The sequence below is a fragment of the Somniosus microcephalus genome, chromosome 11 (genome assembly GCF_052327205.1).
Source record: "Somniosus microcephalus isolate GS21.2 chromosome 11, FLI_Smic_1.0, whole genome shotgun sequence".
In the NCBI taxonomy this organism is placed as follows: domain Eukaryota; kingdom Metazoa; phylum Chordata; class Chondrichthyes; order Squaliformes; family Somniosidae; genus Somniosus; species Somniosus microcephalus.
In genome coordinates, this window is record NC_140997.1 from 231,210,860 (window position 1) to 231,229,524 (window position 18,665).

Consider the following 18,665-nt stretch of genomic DNA (forward strand, 5'->3'; position numbering starts at 1 on the left):
TAGAATATAAGAGTAGGGAGGTTATGATGGAGCTGTACAAAACGCTAGTTAGGCCACAGCTGGAATACTGTGTGTAGTTCTGGTCGCCACACTATAGGAAGGATGTGATTGCATTGGAGAGGGTGCAGAGGAGATTCACCAGGATGTTACCTGGGCTGGAGTGCCTCAGTTATGAAGAGAGACTGGACAGGCTGGGGTTGTTTTCCTTAGAGCAGAGAAGGCTGAGGGGGGACTTGATTGAGGTGTACAAAATTATGAGGGGCATAGATAGGGTAGATAGAAAGGAACTTTTCCCTTTAGTAGAGGGGTCAATAACCAGGGGGCATAGTTTCAAGGTAAGGGGCAGGAGGTTTAGAGGGGATTTGAGGAAAAACTTTTTCACCCAGAGGGTGGTTGGAATCTGGAACTCACTGCCTGAAAGGGTGGTAGAGGCAGGAACCCTCACAACATTCAAGAAGCATTTAGATGAGCACTTGAAACGCCACAGCATACAAGGCTACGGACCAAGTGCTGGAAAATGGGATTAGAATAGATAGATCTTGATGGCCGGCGTGGACACGACGGGCCGAAGGGCCTCTTTCTGTGCTCTATGACTCTATCATAGAAGCATAGAAATTTACGGCCCATCGTGTCTGTGCCGAGTTTTATATAGCGCCTTTCAGGATCACTGGACGTCCCAAAGCGCTTGACTGCCAATGAAGTACTTTTTGAAGTGTAGTCACTGTTGTAATGTAGGAAACATGGCAGCCAATTTACACACAGCAAGCTCCCACAAACAGCAAGGTGATAATGACCAGATAATCTGTTTTTTACTGAGGTTGATTGAGGGATAAACTCCCGGGGAGAACTCCGCTGCTTTTCTTCGAAATAGTCGCCATGGGATTTTTTACGTCCACCTGAGAGGGCACACGGGGCCTTGGTTTAATGTCTTGTCTGATGGACAGCACCTCAGACAGTGCGGCACTCCCTCAGTACTGCACTAGTGTCGGCCTAGATTTTTGTCTGGAGTGGGACTTGAACCCACAACCTTCTGTCTCAGAGGCGAGAGAGAGTACTACCAACTGAGCCACAGCTGACACTCAGAGGGATTAATGCTTTCGTAGAGGGCATAGTGGTCCAAAGTTTGAATGCATTAACATCTTGAGCTCCCTGTAGAACTGCTTAATGGCCTAGTGGATGAATGATATCCGTTCCGTTTACCACGTAACTTAAATAAACAATGAGGTAAATGAAGAAGAGTGTGAGATGAGTTTTCTAAATTACTTGCGATTTTATTTAACAAAATGCCTTCCGCTGGGAATCAGCGATGGGCAACCTCAGCTTGTTCGGCAGCATGAGACTGCATACTGTGATGGGCGTGCTGAGATCCTGAGCCATACTACGCAGGAAGGATCCCAGGCTTGACTGCTGCTGAGCCCTAAGTTGATGGATCTTGGATCTCGGTTTGGGCAGCATTGGCAGCAGGAACAATCCAAATGGTCTCCGGGCCCGGAGCTAGAAAACGGGGACATTCGAAGAGGATTCCTGTCCCTGCTTGCTAACCAGCGATTCCTGCTGCAGAGTGCACGGGTAGATCTCGGGTGAGGGTAGGATCGTGGTGAAATAGGCTGCCAGCACTCACTGTCCAGACTTGCACATGAAGAACAATCACTTGGGTGAAGTACAGGAAGACTTTTGGGACCTGTGACTCTACCCCGGGATGAATCGGCAGTTTCAGGAGAGGATGAAGGAAAATGAGGAATTAAATTGAGTTATTCTTGTTGGGTGTGAGCCACCATGTTCTTGTACTATTACAATGTGGTGGGACAGGGGCTTTCACCATGATTCTCCACATGTGACTCTCTGTAGGTACCCTAGTAATTTTTGAGGGGCTAATTTTCTTGCCTGACCACGTTTGGCGATTGATGTCAAAGTGTCAGCTTGGCTCCGTTGGTACCACTCTCACCTCTGAGTCAGAAGGTCATGGCTTCAGGCCACACTCCAGGAGCCGACTAAACCTAGACTGACGCTTCAGTGCAGTACCGAGGGAGTGCTGTCTTGTTGGCGTTTCTGTCTGTCTTCAACTTATATAGCGCATTTAACGTACTAAAACATCCAAAGGCGCTTCACAGGAGCGTTATCAGACAGAATTTGATGCTGAGCCACATAAGGAGATATTAAGACAGGTGACCAGAGGTAGGTTTTAAAGAGCATCTTAAAGGAGGAGGTAGAGGTAGAGAGCCAAGAGGTTTAGGGAGGGAATTCCAGAGCCTAGGGCCTAGAAGGCAAGGCCGCCAATGGTAGGGTGAAGAAATTGGGGATGCACAGAATCGGAGGAACGCAGAATTCTTAGAGGGTTGTAGGGCTGGAGAAGGTTACAGAGCTGGGGCGAGGCGAGGTCATGGATTAACACAGTAAACCAAGGTCCTGACTGCTTTCTCAAGGGACTGCCAAAGAGCCCATGGCACTATTCAAAACTTTCCCTTGCCAACATTTATCCTTCATCCAACACCACCAAAAAACAGACCAACTGGTCACTAATCTTATTAATTGCTGTGTGCAGATTGGTTGCCGCTTCTGCCTAAATGAAAATACCAACTGCACTTCAAAAGCAATTCATTGGTTGTTTCTCAAACAGTTTCTACAGAAGGGATGTAATATGGCCCGCAGATTACTGCCATTGAATCTTGCGGTTTGACGAACAGTGATGGCTTTCATGTAATTTAATGAGAGATTGTATCGGAATTTATTTAACAGAATGCCATTGGGGAAAAATCGCATCTTGTATATATTCACGTTCCCATGAACACTTTAAATAAAAAAATTTAAAAAACACAAACTTCTATGCTGCAAATGTCTACCCTTGGTCTTGCCTTTGGGAGCAGTCTCCAGCTAGTGTTGTTCATCTGTTCCAGAATTCTCATCTGGGATCATTTTCCGCTCCCTTTCTTGCTGTAAATCTTTTTGTCCCATCGAGGTTTTGACACAGCACAGCACGCACATAGGCCTGCTTGGCCTGACAGCGAGACCTCCACCATAAACCAAGCATGTATGCTGGCCCTGAGGAGAACTTCCTGACGGCATCTTATCACGCTTCCAATCAATTTGTTTTAGTTTAGCTACTCGCTTATTGATTTTATTTCCCCTGCTGTTTGTTTTGTTTGTGTGCATTTTCTGATTTGTGATGCCATTTTTATTTTTGGATAAGCAGATCTGCATTACACGGTCTGTTAAACTTAAACACAGAATGCACAGCGTGCGCAGTGTCACAGGCTTCTGTTTGCAAGGGGCAGTACAATATTAAATATTGAGCACTTGCAAGCAGCATGAAGAGTGAAGGTCTGTGAAGCTCCAAGTGGTTGGGTTTTCGTTCATTCATTCATATAATTCCTTGAAATAGGTTTGACGTCTGCACTAGCGGCGCTCAGCCAGGTCAGCCTTTAGGGACATTGCAATTAGCCTCAATGCACCAGGCCGGACAAGAAAGAAAGACAGACTTGCATTTCTATATCATAGCGCCTTTCATTACCACCGGGCATCCCAAAGCGCTTTACAGCCAATTAAGTACTTTTTAAAGTGTAGTCTCTGTTGTAATGTAGGAAGTGTGGCAGCCAATTTGCGCACAGCAAGCTCCCACAAACAGCAATGTGATAATGACCAGATCATCTGGTTTTTTAGTGATGTTGATTGAGGCCAGGGGAGAGCACTGCTGCTGTTCTTTGAAATACTGCCATGGGATCTTTAACGTCCACCTGGGAGAGCAGACGGGGCCTCGGTTTAACGTCTCATCTGAAAGACGGCACCTCCGACAGTGCGGCGCTCCCTCAGCACTGCACTGGGAGTGTCGGCCTAGCTTTTTGTGCTCAAGTCTCTGGAGTGGGACTTGAACCCACAAACCTTCTGACTTGGGTGAGGGTGCTGCCCACTGAGGCACGGCTGACAGGGAATAAAAGAAAATCAGCCAGAGGTTCCCACTCCTGATCACCACCCAGCAGCTACTGCTGCAAATGAGTGCGTACAGTCACATGAAGATTAGGAACTTGGGGAAAATACTGGAGAACTTCCGAGACCTGTGGAACTGTACCCCAGCAAGAGCCGGCATCTTCACAGGGCAGGGCGGGGTGGGGGGGATTGTGCATCCCGGCAAGCATTAAAATCACACACACACACACACACACACACACACACACACACACACACACACACACACACACACTTTTAAAATAAATACAGTAACAAGTATATAAAAGTTCATGGTGCAACTTAAATTGTGATTTTTCTAATTTAACAGATTTCATCTCCTCCTCCACAACTGATCAATAAACTATTCCAAGCATTTCCATATAGGAGTGCATTACAGCAACTTGCTATCAGCAGGAGTTTTCACCTTTTGTTTCTGAATTAAGCATCTTCACCTCCCTCCCCCCGCTCCCCCCCCACCGCCGGTGAAAATTAGTTGCAGTGTTCCTGATTTGGGGAAGAGAAAATTAGCTGAGCTTTTCCACTCCTAATTGTTATCCAATGACTGCTGCTGGAAGTGTCGACGGCAGGTGGGGATATAAGAACGTAAGAATTAGGAGCAGGAGTCGGCCTTTTGGCCCCTCGAGCCTGCTCCGCCATTCAGTAAGATCATGGCTGATCATCTCCCTCAAGGAGGGTATGCTGTGAGGAGGATGCCGAGAAAATCCAGTACGATTTGGACAGGTTGGGTGATTGGGCAGAAACATGGCAAATGCACTATAATGTGGATAAATGTGAGGTTATCCACTTTGGTGGCAAAAACAGGAAGGCAGATTATTATTTGAATGGCAATAGATTGGGAGAAGGGGAAGTGCAAAGAGACCTGGGTGTCCTTGTGCACCAGTCGCTGAAGGTAAGCATGCAGGTGCAGCAGGCGGTTAAGAAGGCAAATGGTATGTTGGCCCTCGTAGCAAGAGGGTTCGAGTACAGGAACAAGGATGTCTTGCTGCAGTTGTACAGGGCCTTGGTGAGACCGCACCTTGAGTATTGTGTGCAGTTTTGGTCGCCTTATCTGAGGAAGGATGATCTTGCCATGGAAGGAGTGCAGCAAAGATTCACCAGGCTGATACCTGGGATGGCAGGAATGACGTATGAGGAGAGATTGTGTCGATTGGGCTTGTACTCACTGGAGTTTAGAAGATTGAGAGGGGATCTCATCGAAACCTATAAAATTCTGTCAGGCCTGGACAGACTAAATGCAGGAAGGATGTTCCCAATGGCCGGGGAGTCCAGAACTAGGGGTCATAGTCTAAGGATAAGGGGTAAGCCATTTAGGACTGAGATGAGGAGGAATTTCTTCACCCAGAGAGTGGTGAACCTGTGGAATTCTCTACCACAGAGGGTGGTGGAGGCCAGTTCATTAAATATATTCAAGAAGGAGTTGGATATATTTCTTAAGGCTAAAGGGATCAAGGGATATGGGGAGAAGGCAGGGACAGGGTATTGAATTTGGATGATCAGTCATGATCTCATTGAATAGCGGAGCAGGCTCGAGTGGCCGAATGGCCTACTCCTGCTCCTATCTTCTATGTTTCTATGTAACTCCACTTTCCCGCCCGATCTCCATATCCCTCGATTCCCCTAGAGTCCAAAAATCTATCGCTCTCAGTCTTGAATATACTCAATAACTGAGCCTCCACAGCCCTCTGGGGTAAAGAATTCCAAAGATTCACCACCCTTTGAGTGAAGAAATTTCTCCTCATCTCCACTCTAAATGACCAACCCGCTTATTGCACTTGGAGTTATTGTATTAACATACTTTTGTAAAGCCATTTTCTCCCCATCGCAATGTTTTTGACCCTTGTTGTTTATTCATTCTTGGGAAGTGGGCATTGTTGGCAAGGCCGGCATTTATTGCCCATCCCTAGTTGCCCTCGAGAAGGTGGTTGTGAGCCGCCTCCTTGAACCGCTGCAGTCCATGGCATAGATGTTCGTTCCCACAATGCCGTTGGGTCAGGAGTTCCACGATTTTGACCCAGCAACGATGAAGGAACGGCCGATATATGTCCAAGTCGGGTAGGTGTGTGACTCGGAGGTGACGATGTTCCCATGCACTGCTGCCCTTGTCCATTTAGATGGTGGAGGTCGCGGGCTTGGGAGGTACAGGGCACAGTTCCAGTGATGACATCTGTTCTCCAGTGCCTTGGCCATTCTTTACATGGGAGTTTAGACTGGGGCACATTGAGTCCGATTGTAGTGCCTGACGACCACACTGAGATTGGTTAACTCAACACAGATCGTAACCCTCTTTTAAAAATTAGATTAAGTTTGCACAGTAATTCAGGGGCTAAAAGGCAGCCTGTAACCGAGTCAACCAGATTAGAAACCTCCAGCTTGCAAAACTGTCTGCGAGCGTGGAAACTTGATTGAATTTTTAAAAAGTGGTCCTAATGGTGTGTTGCATTTCTGAAACTATCAAAACGCTGCACAAATTAGAACATCATAACCATTTCCCACTCGGGTATCGTGACGATTTTTTTTGACAAGTGTTGCACTTCTGTGTCCTAACTCGCACCAAGTCCTGTTCACCCATCACCCCTGTGCTCACTGCCCCGTGTCCTAACTCACACCAAGTCCTGTTCACCCATCACCCCTGTGCTCACTGCCCCGTGTCCTAACTCGCACCAAGTCCTGTTCACCCATCACCCCTGTGCTCACTGCCCCGTGTCCTAACTCGCACCAAGTCCTGTTCACCCATCACCCCTGTGCTCACTGCCCCGTGTCCTAACTCGCACCCAGTCCCGTTCACCCATCACCCCCTGTGCTCACTGCCCCGTGTCCTAACTCGCACCCAGTCCCGTTCACCCATCACCCCCTGTGCTCACTGCCCCTTGTCCTAACTCACACCCAGTCCCGTTCACCCATCACCCCCTGTGCTCACTGCCCCGTGTCCTAACTCACACCCAGTCCCGTTCACCCATCACCCCCTGTGCTCGCTGACCTACACTGGCTCCCGGCCCGGCAACACCTTGATTTTAAAATTCTCATCCTTTGTTTCAAATTATTCCACGGTCTCACCGCTCCCTATCTCTCTAGCCTCCTCCGGCCCCACAACCCTCTGAGATATTTGCGCTCCTCCAATTCTGGCCTCTCGAGCATCCCTGATTATAATCGCTCAACCATTGGCAGCCGTGCCTTCAGCTGTCTGGGCCCTACGCTCTGGAATTCCCTCCCTAAACCTCTCCGCCTCTCTACCTCTCTTTCCTCCTTTCAGACGCTCCTTAAAACCGACCTCTCTGACCAAGCTTTTGGTCACCTGCCCCAATATCTCCTTTATGCGGCTCGGTGTCAAATTTTGTCTGATAATACTCCTGTGAAGCGCCTTGGGACGTTTTGCTACGTTAAAGGCGCTATATAAATACAAGTTGTTGTTGTTCATTTACTGTAGAAATAATCTTCTGCAGCCATAACTTATTATTTTGATGACAAAGTGTTGGCACAGGCTGTTAAATTTATCACCGTCGGTTAGGGAGCATCTTTCTTGGATCTGCTGCTTATAGCGCACATTGTGCTGGCTGATAATCGGATCGCTCTCCAGTCTGTTTCACCTTAACTGGTTTATTATGAATGTGAAATAGCGAGGAAGCACTTGGAAAAATATTGCCGGGTGTGTTCAGTTGTGAACTGAATCCCTTGGCCCTACTTCTAAAAACAGCAATGATTTATGTGCAGTTAAATTTAACCCTTCTTACGCTCATCAACATGACTCGATACACAACAGGAAACAGCTGGTGCTCTTCCAAACAACTCAACATGTATTCATTAGTCCTTTAGGATCAATTTCTGATGTGTTTTTCTCTGAACATTTTTTCAGTAGTACAGCTCTTTTCATTCTACTTCTATTTCTGGCTATGTTTCGTCTGAAGTAGAACTATTCTTGATGGAGTGTTGGCGTTTGAAGATGCGGCATTTTTATTTGGTGCAGGCTGTGTAGGTTTTCCGCTGCAGATCAGGAGTTCAGGGAGCAGTTGATGGAATGTGCACCCCACAGCTCGGTGGTACTGCATGGGCTGCTCCAACATCCAGTGCTGTCGTGCTACCCGGCTCTTTTTCTTTCTAGTCACGTAGAATGTACAGCACAGAAACAGGCCATTCGGCCCAACTGGTCCGTGTTGGTGTTTATGCTCCACACGAGCCTCCTCCCGCCCTATTTCATCTCACCCTATCAGCAGATCCTCCTTATCTCTCATCAAATTCCCCCCCCACTGCTCTTTTGAAGACATTGGGCAGGATTTTCATCGGGCCGTGGAGGCGGGCGGGGGGTTAAAGTCGCGAATTCGGGGGGCACGAACCCATCCCGCCCCCAACCCGCCTCCACGCCACTTTCAAAGGAGGCGGGTACCCGACCTGTGCTGGGACCCACCTCCCCGAGGCGGGAAGGGGATTAGTGCCAATTAACTGCCTGTTAACAGGTAGTTAACAGGCAGTTTTTAGCCTAATCCCTATTTTTAATGCTGAAGTGTGGGATTCCCGACAGCTCCATACCACGCCAAGTTTGCGAGGCGGGCTGAAGGACTTGGAGGGGTCGAGATGTTGGTGTTCAAGTGAGTGATGTGTGCATGAGTGCAAAGGTAAGTGTGTTTGGTGTGTCTAAAGTGTTTAAATTACCTTCACTTACCTTTACAGCCTTCCTTCCTTTAGGTCTCGGGAGTCCCTCATCGCACCGGCACAGAAAGCAGAATGGCGAACTGTCAAAAGTGACGGCCTTCAGCTTTCTGTGCAGGAGAGATTTCTAACTGAGTCTGTGGAGAAGGACTCATGTTAGAAGTAAGACTGTCAGTGTTTGACAGCTTCAAAGAGCTTTCAAACACTGATATTTCATCTGTCAAAACCAATGACAGAAGAAATGTCAATCTGTGATGTTACCTGTTGCCGGGTGGCCCTTAACTGGCCTGCTGAGCCCGCTGGGCGGGCTCAACAAAGTCAATCAAGTTAAAATCGCGTGGATTGGCCACATCTCGATGGAGGCAGGACAACAACCCCGAAAGTTCTAGCCCCACCTCCATCACGTCCCCTGAATGAAAATCCAGTACATTGCCTCTTGCCATGAGTTGTACCACAGGTGCTTGGCTCCCTCGTCCATATGGCAGTGACTCGTGCACAAGCCTTGACCGTAAGAAACACTTGTATTTGCGTTTCTAAAGCGTCTTTTATGACCACGGGACATCCTAAAGCGCTTTGCAGCCAATGAAGTACTTTTTGAAGTATAGTCACTGTTGTAATGTAGGAAACGCGGCAGCCAATTTGCTCACAGCAAGCTCCCACAAACAGCATTGGGATAAATGACCCAAATAATCTGTTTTAGTGATGTTAGTTGAGGGATAAATATTGGCCATCGCACCAAAGCTCTTCTCGATCTTCCTGGCTGCAATGCTCTATCTCACCCTCAGTAAGCTCCCCGCTGGAGTGGAGCTAATTTACAGAACAAACGGGAAACTGTTCAACCTCCATCGCCTCCAGTCCAGATCCAAGGTCGTCCCATCCTCTGTCGTCGAATTACAGTATGCAGACGACGCTTGCGTCTGCGCTCACTCGGCAGTCGAACTCCAAACCACCGTAAACACCTTCACCGACGCGTACGAGAGCATGGGCCTTACACTAAACATCCATAAGACAAAGGTCCTCTACCAAGCTTCCCCCGCCACAGTGCTGCCCCCCTGATTATCAAAATCCACGACAAGGCCTTGGACAACGTGGACCACTTTCCATACCTCGGGAGCCTACTGTCAACAAGGGCAGACGTCGACGATGAAGTCCAACACCACCTTCAGTGTGCCAGTGCAGCCTTCGGTTGCCTGAGGAAGAGAGTGTTTGAAGACCTCAAACCCGGCACTAAGCTCATGGTCTACAGAGCAGCAGTGATACCCGCCCTGCTGTATGCCTCAGAGACATTGACCATGTACAGCAGGCACCTCAAAGCACTGGAGAGGTACCACCAACGCTGCCTCCGCAAGATCCTGCAAATCCATTGGCAGGATAGGCGCACCAACGTCAGTGTTCTTGCTCAGGCCAACATCCCCAGCATCGAAGCTTTGACCACGCTCAATCAGCTCCGATGGATGGGTCACATTGTCCACATGCCCGATAAGGGACTCCCAAAACAAGCGCTCTACTCGGAGCTCCGGCACGGCAAGAGAGCCCCAGGTGGGCAGAGGAAACGCTTCAAGGACACCCTCAAAGCCTCCTTGAAAAAGTGTAACATCCCCACCGACTCCTGGGAATCCCTGGCCCAAGACCACACAAAGTGGAGGAGAAGCATCCGGGAAGGCGCCGAACACCTCGAGTCTCTTCGCCGGGAGCAAGCGGAAGTCAAGTGCAGGCAGCGCAAGGAGCGCACGTCAACCCAAGAACCCCACCCACCCACCCCTTCAACCACCGTCTGCCCCACATGTGACAGAGACTGTAGGTCCCGCATTGGACTCCTCAGTCACCTGAGAACTCATTTTTAATGTGGAAGCAAGTCCTCCTCGGTTCGGAGGGGCTGCCTAAGAAGAAGAGAAATATTGTCCAGGGAGAACTCTCCTGCTCTTCTTCGAAATAGTGCCGTGGAATCTTTTGTGTCCACCTGAGAGAGCAGACGGGGCCTCGGTTTAATGTCTCATCCGAAAGACGGCACCTCTGACAGTGCAGCACTCCCTCAGCACTGCACTGGGAGTGTCAGCCTCGATTTTTTTGGGCTCGAGCCCCTGGAGTGGGACTTGAACCCACAACCTTCTGACTCAGAGTGAGAGTGCGACCCACTGAGCCACAGCTGATGCTGTAAGTGTCAGCAAGTCATTTGATTGCAGTGGCTATCACAGCTGAGTCCGATCCAGTCCCTCGTTTGATGTGCAACGAATCGCTGGATAGCAATCAGAAGCGGGTTCCCTCCCCTAACCTTGAAGCTACTCGTAGAATCCCTACTGACACCCCGCTCAGACCAGAGATTGAACCTTGAACTTTGTTGGCAGCATTCATCTGCTCACTGGATAAACTTGCTGAACACTCTGGTTCAGGTGGACTTAAAAGATCCCACGGCCACTATTTTGAAGAAGAGCAGGGGAGTTCTCCCCGGTGCCCTGGGCCAATATTTATCCCTCAACCAACATCACTGAAACAGATTATCTGGTCATTTTCACATTGCTGTTTGTGGGATCTTGCTGTGTGCAAACTTGGCTGCTGCGTTTCCTACATTACAACAGTGACTACACTTCAAAAGTACGTTATTAGCTGTAAAGCGCGTTGGGGTGTCCTGAGGTTGTGAACGGCGCTATAGAAATGCACGTCTTTCTTATTGACATCTAACTTACAGATTGGGAAGATCGTTTTAAAATCCACTCCCCTTCCTTCAGAAACCATGGAATTTTAACTGAACCCGCCTGTCGGGGAAACTAACAGGATTGGGTGCAACTCTGGTTTTACACGTCACTCGATTTTACTCTCCACTACCCCATCCATCATCTTCAACATTCACTCCCTCCACCACCGGCGTACCGTGGCTGCAGTGTGGACCATCTACAAGATGCACTGCAGCAACTCGCCAAGGCTTCATCGACGGCACCTCCCAAACCCACGACCTCGTCCACCTAGAAGGACAAGGGCAGCAGGCGCATGGGAACACCACCACCTCCAAGTTCCCCTCCAAGTCACACACCATCCTGACTTGGAAATATATCGGCCGTTCCTTCATCGTCGCTGGGTCAGAATCCTGGAACTCCCTCCCTAACAGCGCTGTGGGAGTACCTTCACCACACGGACTGCAGCAGTTCAAGAAGAAAGCTCACCACCACCAAAGGCAACTAGGGATGGGCAATAAATGCCGTCCTTGCCAGTGACACTCGCATCCCATGAACTAATTAAAAAAAAAAAGTTCCAACTGTTCCCATGGGTTTCCCGTCCGGTGAGTTGAGTTAAAATAAACCCTCCTGTTTCAAGAGGTACATCCTAATGAAATGGTTCACCCCTTAAGTAAAGGTAGTTGCACTATTTGAAAAGAAGCAAAACATGATTTATCATTGTCAGGATCAAATGGGTTATATTGTGTTTGTGATTTTACATATTAATGTAGAAGCTTTTTTGAGTGAAAAGTACAAATGTTAATCAGTAACTTATTTTTTCTCTTGCTAATGAAATGTTGTTAATTGCTTCAACCAAGCCGGGATTGAAACGAGCTGTTGTCCTGCAGGTTCCCAGATCATCGACTTGATGATGTTGGTAGTTGACGTGACAAAGGGGATGCAGACACAGTCTGCGGAATGCCTGGTGATTGGCGAAATTGCGTGTCCCCGGATGGTGGTGATCTTGAACAAGATCGATCTCCTACCAGAGGCAAAGAAGCAAGCGGCGATAGACAGAATGACGAAGAAAATGCAGAAGACGCTAGAAAATACAAGGTAACCCCACCTCAAATACACCTGGTGAATCTCGTGCTGGGTCTCTCTGCTGGGTTAGATGGAGTTAAGATACAGACCCGCCATGATCTAATTGAATGGCAGAACTGGTTTGAGGGGCTGAATGGCCTCCACCTGTTGCTATGTATTGACAGTGTCTTGAGAATTCTGTTTTTCTAATTTTAAGGTTACAGTATGTCCCTCTAGTTTCTCCTGTTAAATTTTGTGGGACCTGGAGGTTTAGAATTCTTACATAGAATTTACAGTCAGCTCAGTGGGTAGCACTCTCTCTCGCCACTGAATCATAAGGTCGTGTGTTCAAGTCCCACTCCAGGGACCTGAGCACATAATGCAGGCTGACACTCCCAGTGCAGTACTGAGGGAGCGCTGCACTGTCGGAGGTGCCGTCTTTCGGATGAGATGTTAAATCGAGGCTCCGTCTGCTCTCTCAGGTGGATGTAAAAGATCCCATGGCACTATTCAAAGAAGAGCAGGGGAGTTATCCCCGGTGTCCTGGCCAATATTTATCTCAATCAAAAACAGAATATCTGGTCATTATTACATTGCTGAGTGCAAATTGGCTGCCGCGTTTCCCACATTACAACAGTGACTACACTCCAAAAATACTTAATTGGCTGTAAAGTGCTTTGGGACGTCCGGTGGTCGTGAAAGGCGCTATAGAAATGCAAGTCTTTCTTTTCTTTCACACGAACAATTTTGCAGCAATTTTGTATTAATCAAGAGTACTGCTTAGTAACCCTCTCTCTATCAAAGGTACAGTCTTGATGATACGATAACTGTATAATTGTTGTTACATTTCCTGCCTTGATCTTAGGGTGCATTTATACTGCATTCATGTCTCAGCCAAGCAGTACCTGTTCACACTGCAACAGCAAAACCCGAATTCTGCTATCCAACCGCGAGCTCTCAGTAATTACATTTTCAAATATTTAGACAATGTGGGCTGCAGAGTCTGTACTCTAACCATTGAATGTAACTGCAGGCAGGTTTAGAAAATGTGTCCAAGGGTTCCCACAGGCACTTTTTCTTTTACATTGTATTACGTATTATTTACAGCACAGAAACAGGCCATTCGGCCTGTTGTGTCTGTGTGTTGATAGAGACACTGAAGACAGGAGTTGGTTCATAGGTGTTTACTAAGCAAAGTCTGGAGGGGAACTAATGGATATAACACAATATACAGGCTTATATAGCCCGAGTGGCCATTACCAGCATTACAGCACACATGGGGCTCTTAAAGGCACATACACTACACGGCCCAACTGCTCCGTGCCGAATGGCCTACTCCTGCTCCTATCTTCTATCTTTCTATGTTATGCTCCACATGAGCCTCCTCCCACCCCTTCATCTCACCCCATTTACATATCTTCTATTCCTTTCTCCCTCGTGTTTATCGATCTTCCCCTTAAATGCATCTGTGTTCTTATCGCTGTTGCCTTATTGGCAGATAACTCTTACAACAGAATGCCAAGATCTGTCAGCAACATGAACCAATTCGAGGCCCTCTATACCAGTGGTTCTCTCAATTTTTTGGTTGAAGGGCCCCTTTTCAAATGGATTAGTAATCACGGACCCCCCCCCCCCACCTAAATTATAATACTCATAATATGAAAGTGCTGCACGTAAAGAGTGTTTTAAAAATGCTTGCAAGAAAACAAGTATTTACTGACAGATATCAGTGAGATGGGTGTGCCTGCTTCTCACACCAATTCTGGGTACTCCGCAACAGCAGTTTTAAAGAGAGACCTGGGAGTTAATGTGCATGGGTCCCTGAAGGTGGCGGGACATATTGAGAGAGTGGTTAACAAAGCATATGGGATCTTGGACTTCATAAATAGAGGTATTGAGTACAAAGGTAGAGAAGTTATGCTGAACCTTTATAAAAGCGCTGGTTAGGTCACGACTGGAGTATTGCATCCAGTTCTGGTCACCACACTTTAGGAAGGATGTGAAGGCCTTTGAGAGGGTGCAGAGGCGATTTACCAGAATGGTTCCGGGGATGGGGGATCTTAGCTACAAGGACAGGTTGGAGAAGCTGGATTTGTTTTCATTAGAACAAAGGAGGTTGAGGGGTGATTTGATAGAGGTGTACAAGATTATGACGGGTTTGGATAGGCTAGACGGGGAAAGGCTGTTCTCACTAGTTGATGGTACAAGGACTAGGGGCCACAGATTTAAAGTTTTGGGCAAGAGATACAGGGGGGATGTGAGGAAAAACATTTTTACGCAGCGAGTGGTGAGGACCTGGAACTCGCTGCCGACGGAAGTGGTGGAAGCGGAGACACTCAATGTTTTCAAGGGGAGACTGGATAGGCACTGGAGGGAAATAAACTTGCAGGGCTATGGGGATAGAGCGGGGGAATGGGACTGACTGGATTGCTCTACAGAGAGCCGGCACGGACTCGATGGGCCAAATGGCCTCCTTCTGTGCCGTTATGACTCGATGACTTTTGTTTATCAGTTCTAACAATGTTGGAGATGGGAAAGGAAAGGCTGTTTGACTCTGATGGTCAAGAATCATCCAATCAGGTAGTCGAAGAGGCTGTCTGTTTTACCATTGGTTGTGGGAAGGCGGGAATGAACATGTTTGGAGGTTGGGAGGGATAGGCAATTGAGGGAAATAAACTTGCAGGGCTACGGGGATAGAGTGGGGAATGAGACTGACTGGATTGCTCTACAGAGAGCCGGCACAGACTCGATGGGCCGAATGGGCTCCTCCTGTGCCGTATGACTCTATGAAGAGATGGCCACTATTAGCCACTTGGTGCTGGACAATTATTAAAGCTGTCAGCGGGCTGGCCAAGGCGAGTGAGGGCACGAGCGCCCATGCACCTGCTGGGATGCTGCTGGAAGCACGACTCTCCACCGTACCGTCCCACCGGCATGTTCTGTAACAGCCGCACTGTGGGATTGTACGTGTTTGCGTGAACACGTTCAGGCACGTGTTTGACGGGCCCTGCAGGCGCTCTGATCGCGTGTTGGGAGGATGGTACCAGCGAGAGGAATCGTCTCGACCGGCAGGGGGCGCTCGTTGCAAAGTGAGTGAGAGCTGTGGGTCTCTGTGAGGAGGCGGGTGCAACCGTTGAGAATAATTCGCAAGAACTGAATCACTGTCGGTTTTATAAAGAAGAGCAGGTTTGAAATTACCTCCTGCCGTGAACCCCCTGGAAAGTCTCTGCGGACCCCAGTTTGAGAAACACTGCTCTAAGAACGTAAGAATTAGGGGCAGGAGTCGGCCATTCGGCCCCTCGAGCCTGCTCCGCCATTCAATAAGATCATGGCTGATCTTCGACCTCAACTCCACTTTCCCGCCTGATCCCCATATCTATACAGAGTTCGGGAGCCAAGTCAAAAAGAAACAATCAGAAGCCAAGAATTTTCATTTGGAAGAGGGACAATAGATTAGAAAAGGTCAATGCTTGAGTTTATTAGTCTTATACATAGGCAATGAAGTAGTCCCATTAGTGTGGGACTAGGAGCCCATCTGATACTTTAATTAAAGGTTGGGAAAAACATTAAGTTGAATGTTAGGGACCCTTTGCGAACAGCTCTTTTGCACTCCTGGAAGGAATGCAAGAATAATCTTTTTGCATGATATAGAGTCATAGAGTAATACAGCACGGATAGAGGCCCTTCGGCCCATCGTGTCCGCGCCGGCCATCAAGCCCTGTCTAATCTAATCCCATATTCCAGCATTTGGCCCGTAGCCTTGTATGCTATGGCATTTCAAGTGCTCATCCAAATGCTTCTTAAATGTTGTGAGAGTTTCTGCCTCCACAACCCTTTCAGGCAGTGAGTTCCAGACTCCAACCACCCTCTGGGTGAAAAAGTTCTTTCTCAAACCCCCTCTAAACCTCCCGCCCTTTACCATGAATCTATGCCCCCTAGTTATTGACCCCTCTACTAAGGGAAAAAGCTCCTCAGCATCCATTCTATCTATGCCCCTCATAATTTTGTACACCTCAATCATGTCCCCCCTCAGCCTCCTCTGCTCCAAGGAAAACAAACCCAATCTGCCCAGTCTCTCTTCATAGCTGAAGCGCTCCAGTCCTGGTGAACCTCCTCTGCACCCTCTCTAACGCGATCACGTCCTTCCTGTAGTGTGGCGACCAGAACTGCACACAGTATTCCAGCTGTGGCCTAACCAGTGTTTTATACAGCTCCATCATAACCTCCTTGCTCTTATATTCAATGCCTCGGCTAATGAAGGCAAGTATCCCATATGCCTTTTTTACCACCTTATCCACCTGTTCCGCCGCCTTCAGGGATCTGTGTACTTGCACACCCAGATCCCTCTGACCCTCCGTCTTGCCTAGGGTCTTTCCATTCATTGTGTATTCCCTTGCCTTGTTAGTCCCCCCAAAGTGCATCACCTCGCACTTTTCCGGGTTAAATTCCATTTTATGTGACCCTCTTTTATCTCTACTCTCTAATTAACCTCCATATCTTCCTGTCTTCTCTCTCATCTTTCTTCTCTGTCTTCCTCACCTTTTTGTCGCTGTAATAGAAACATAGAAGATAGGAGTAGGCCATTCGGCCCCTCGAGCCTGCTCCGCCATTCAATGCGATCATGGCTGATCACCCAAATTCAGTACCCTGTCCCTGCTTTCTCCCCATACCCTTGGATCCCTTTAGCCTTAAGAAATATATCCAACTCCTTCTTGAATATATTTAATGAATTGGCCTCTACTGCCTTCTGTAGTAGAGAATTCCACAGGTTCAACACTCTCTGGGTGAAGAAATTCCTCCTCATTTCTGTCCTAAATGGCTTACCCCTTATCCTTAGACTGTGACCCCTGGTTCTGGACTCCCCGACCATCAGGAACATCCTTCCTGCATCTAGTCTGTCCAGTCCTGTCAGAATTTTATAAGTTTCAATGAGATCCCCTCTCATTCTTCTAAACTCCAGCGAGTACAAGCCCAATCGACCCCATCTCTCCTCATATGTCATTCCTGCCATCCCAGGTATCAGCCTGGTGAATCTTCGCTGAACTCCTTCCATGGCAAGAACATCCTTCCTCAGATAAGGTGACCAAAACTGCACACAATACTCAAGGTGTGGTCTCACCAAGGCCCTGTACAACTGCAGCAAGACATCCTTGTTCCTGTACTCAAACCCTCTCGCTACGAAGGCCAACATACCATTTGCCTTCTTAACCGCCTGCTGCACCTGCATGCTTACCTTCAGTGACTGGTGCACAAGGACACCCAGGTCTCGTTGCACTTCCCCTTCTCCCAATCTATTGCCATTCAGATAATAATCTGCCTTCCTGTTTTTGACACCAAAGTGGATAACCTCGCATTTATCCACGTTATATTGCATCTGCCATGCTTCTGCCCAATCACCCAACCTGTCCAAATCATCCTGGAGCTCCTCGGCATCCACCTCACAGCACTCACGCCCACCCATCTTTTTCATTGCCCTCTCCAACCTTCCCCTCTTTATTTTATTGCTACCACTCATGTCTCATTTCTGCTAAGCTCCCAATATGCCATCCTATCCACCCTTCTCCCTTCCTGCATTGAATTGTGTTGTACCACCTCCTAGTCTAATTCATTCTTTCCTTAGACCGTAAAGCTGCACAGCCCCTGACCTTCCTCAAGTCTTTCCTTCCTCTTGCAGTCTACAGGCTGCAAAACCCGAGCTTGGCATCTACCACTGGAGTTATCCCATCGTCTCTCTTGCTCTTTCCTATCTTGGTTAGTGTCTTGCATTATGGGGCCTTGGTTCTTCACCTCAGGCTTGCCAGTTTGAAAAAAAAATAGTACATACTCGGTGCAAAGCAGAGGCATTCATTCTGAGCGCTAAGTTTTCATTTAGAGGAGTGCGCCGAAAACTCAGAGTGGTGCGTATTAATACGCCTCCAGATTCCAGCTCCAAATGAGACTCCCTTCTGTGTTAAGTCTAGATTCTAAAAAAAAACCCTCTGTACTTTTGAGTTCCCAGTTCTGAAACAAATTAAAATGAAACACCTCCGGGGCTTGAAGGCTGCTGAAGGTACATGCGGAGATTTAAAGATGTTCTGAGAGTATTTTCCGTAAGAATATAAAAGATGAATTGTTGTATTGTTCTTGAGATATTGCCATGGTTCTACTGAATTTGCGTGACCAAATGTGCAGAGTTCAAAATTTGTTGTTATAATTGCCCCTTTAGGGTTCAGCTGGGTTTTTTTTTTGCCTGTGCAGATGTAGTTATCTAATTTATTAATTTACATTTTCGTATACCCTGCCTGTGGGCAAGCGTTGAACTCCAAATAGCCTGTTACATTTGAATAG

At 47.8% G+C, this 18,665-nt stretch overlaps 1 protein-coding gene across 2 annotated transcripts in view; it reads left to right on the top strand.

The window, feature by feature from the left end:
• The window catches only part of eefsec (eukaryotic elongation factor, selenocysteine-tRNA-specific), a 421,957-nt gene that overhangs the window by 89,432 nt on the left and 313,860 nt on the right, over positions 1-18,665 (top strand). For both annotated transcript variants that reach the window (XM_086002117.1, XM_086002116.1), the window contains exon 2: positions 12,164-12,371. In XM_086002117.1, coding sequence (XP_085858243.1) covers positions 12,164-12,371 — 208 coding nt within the window. The remainder of the gene's footprint in view (positions 1-12,163; positions 12,372-18,665) is intronic.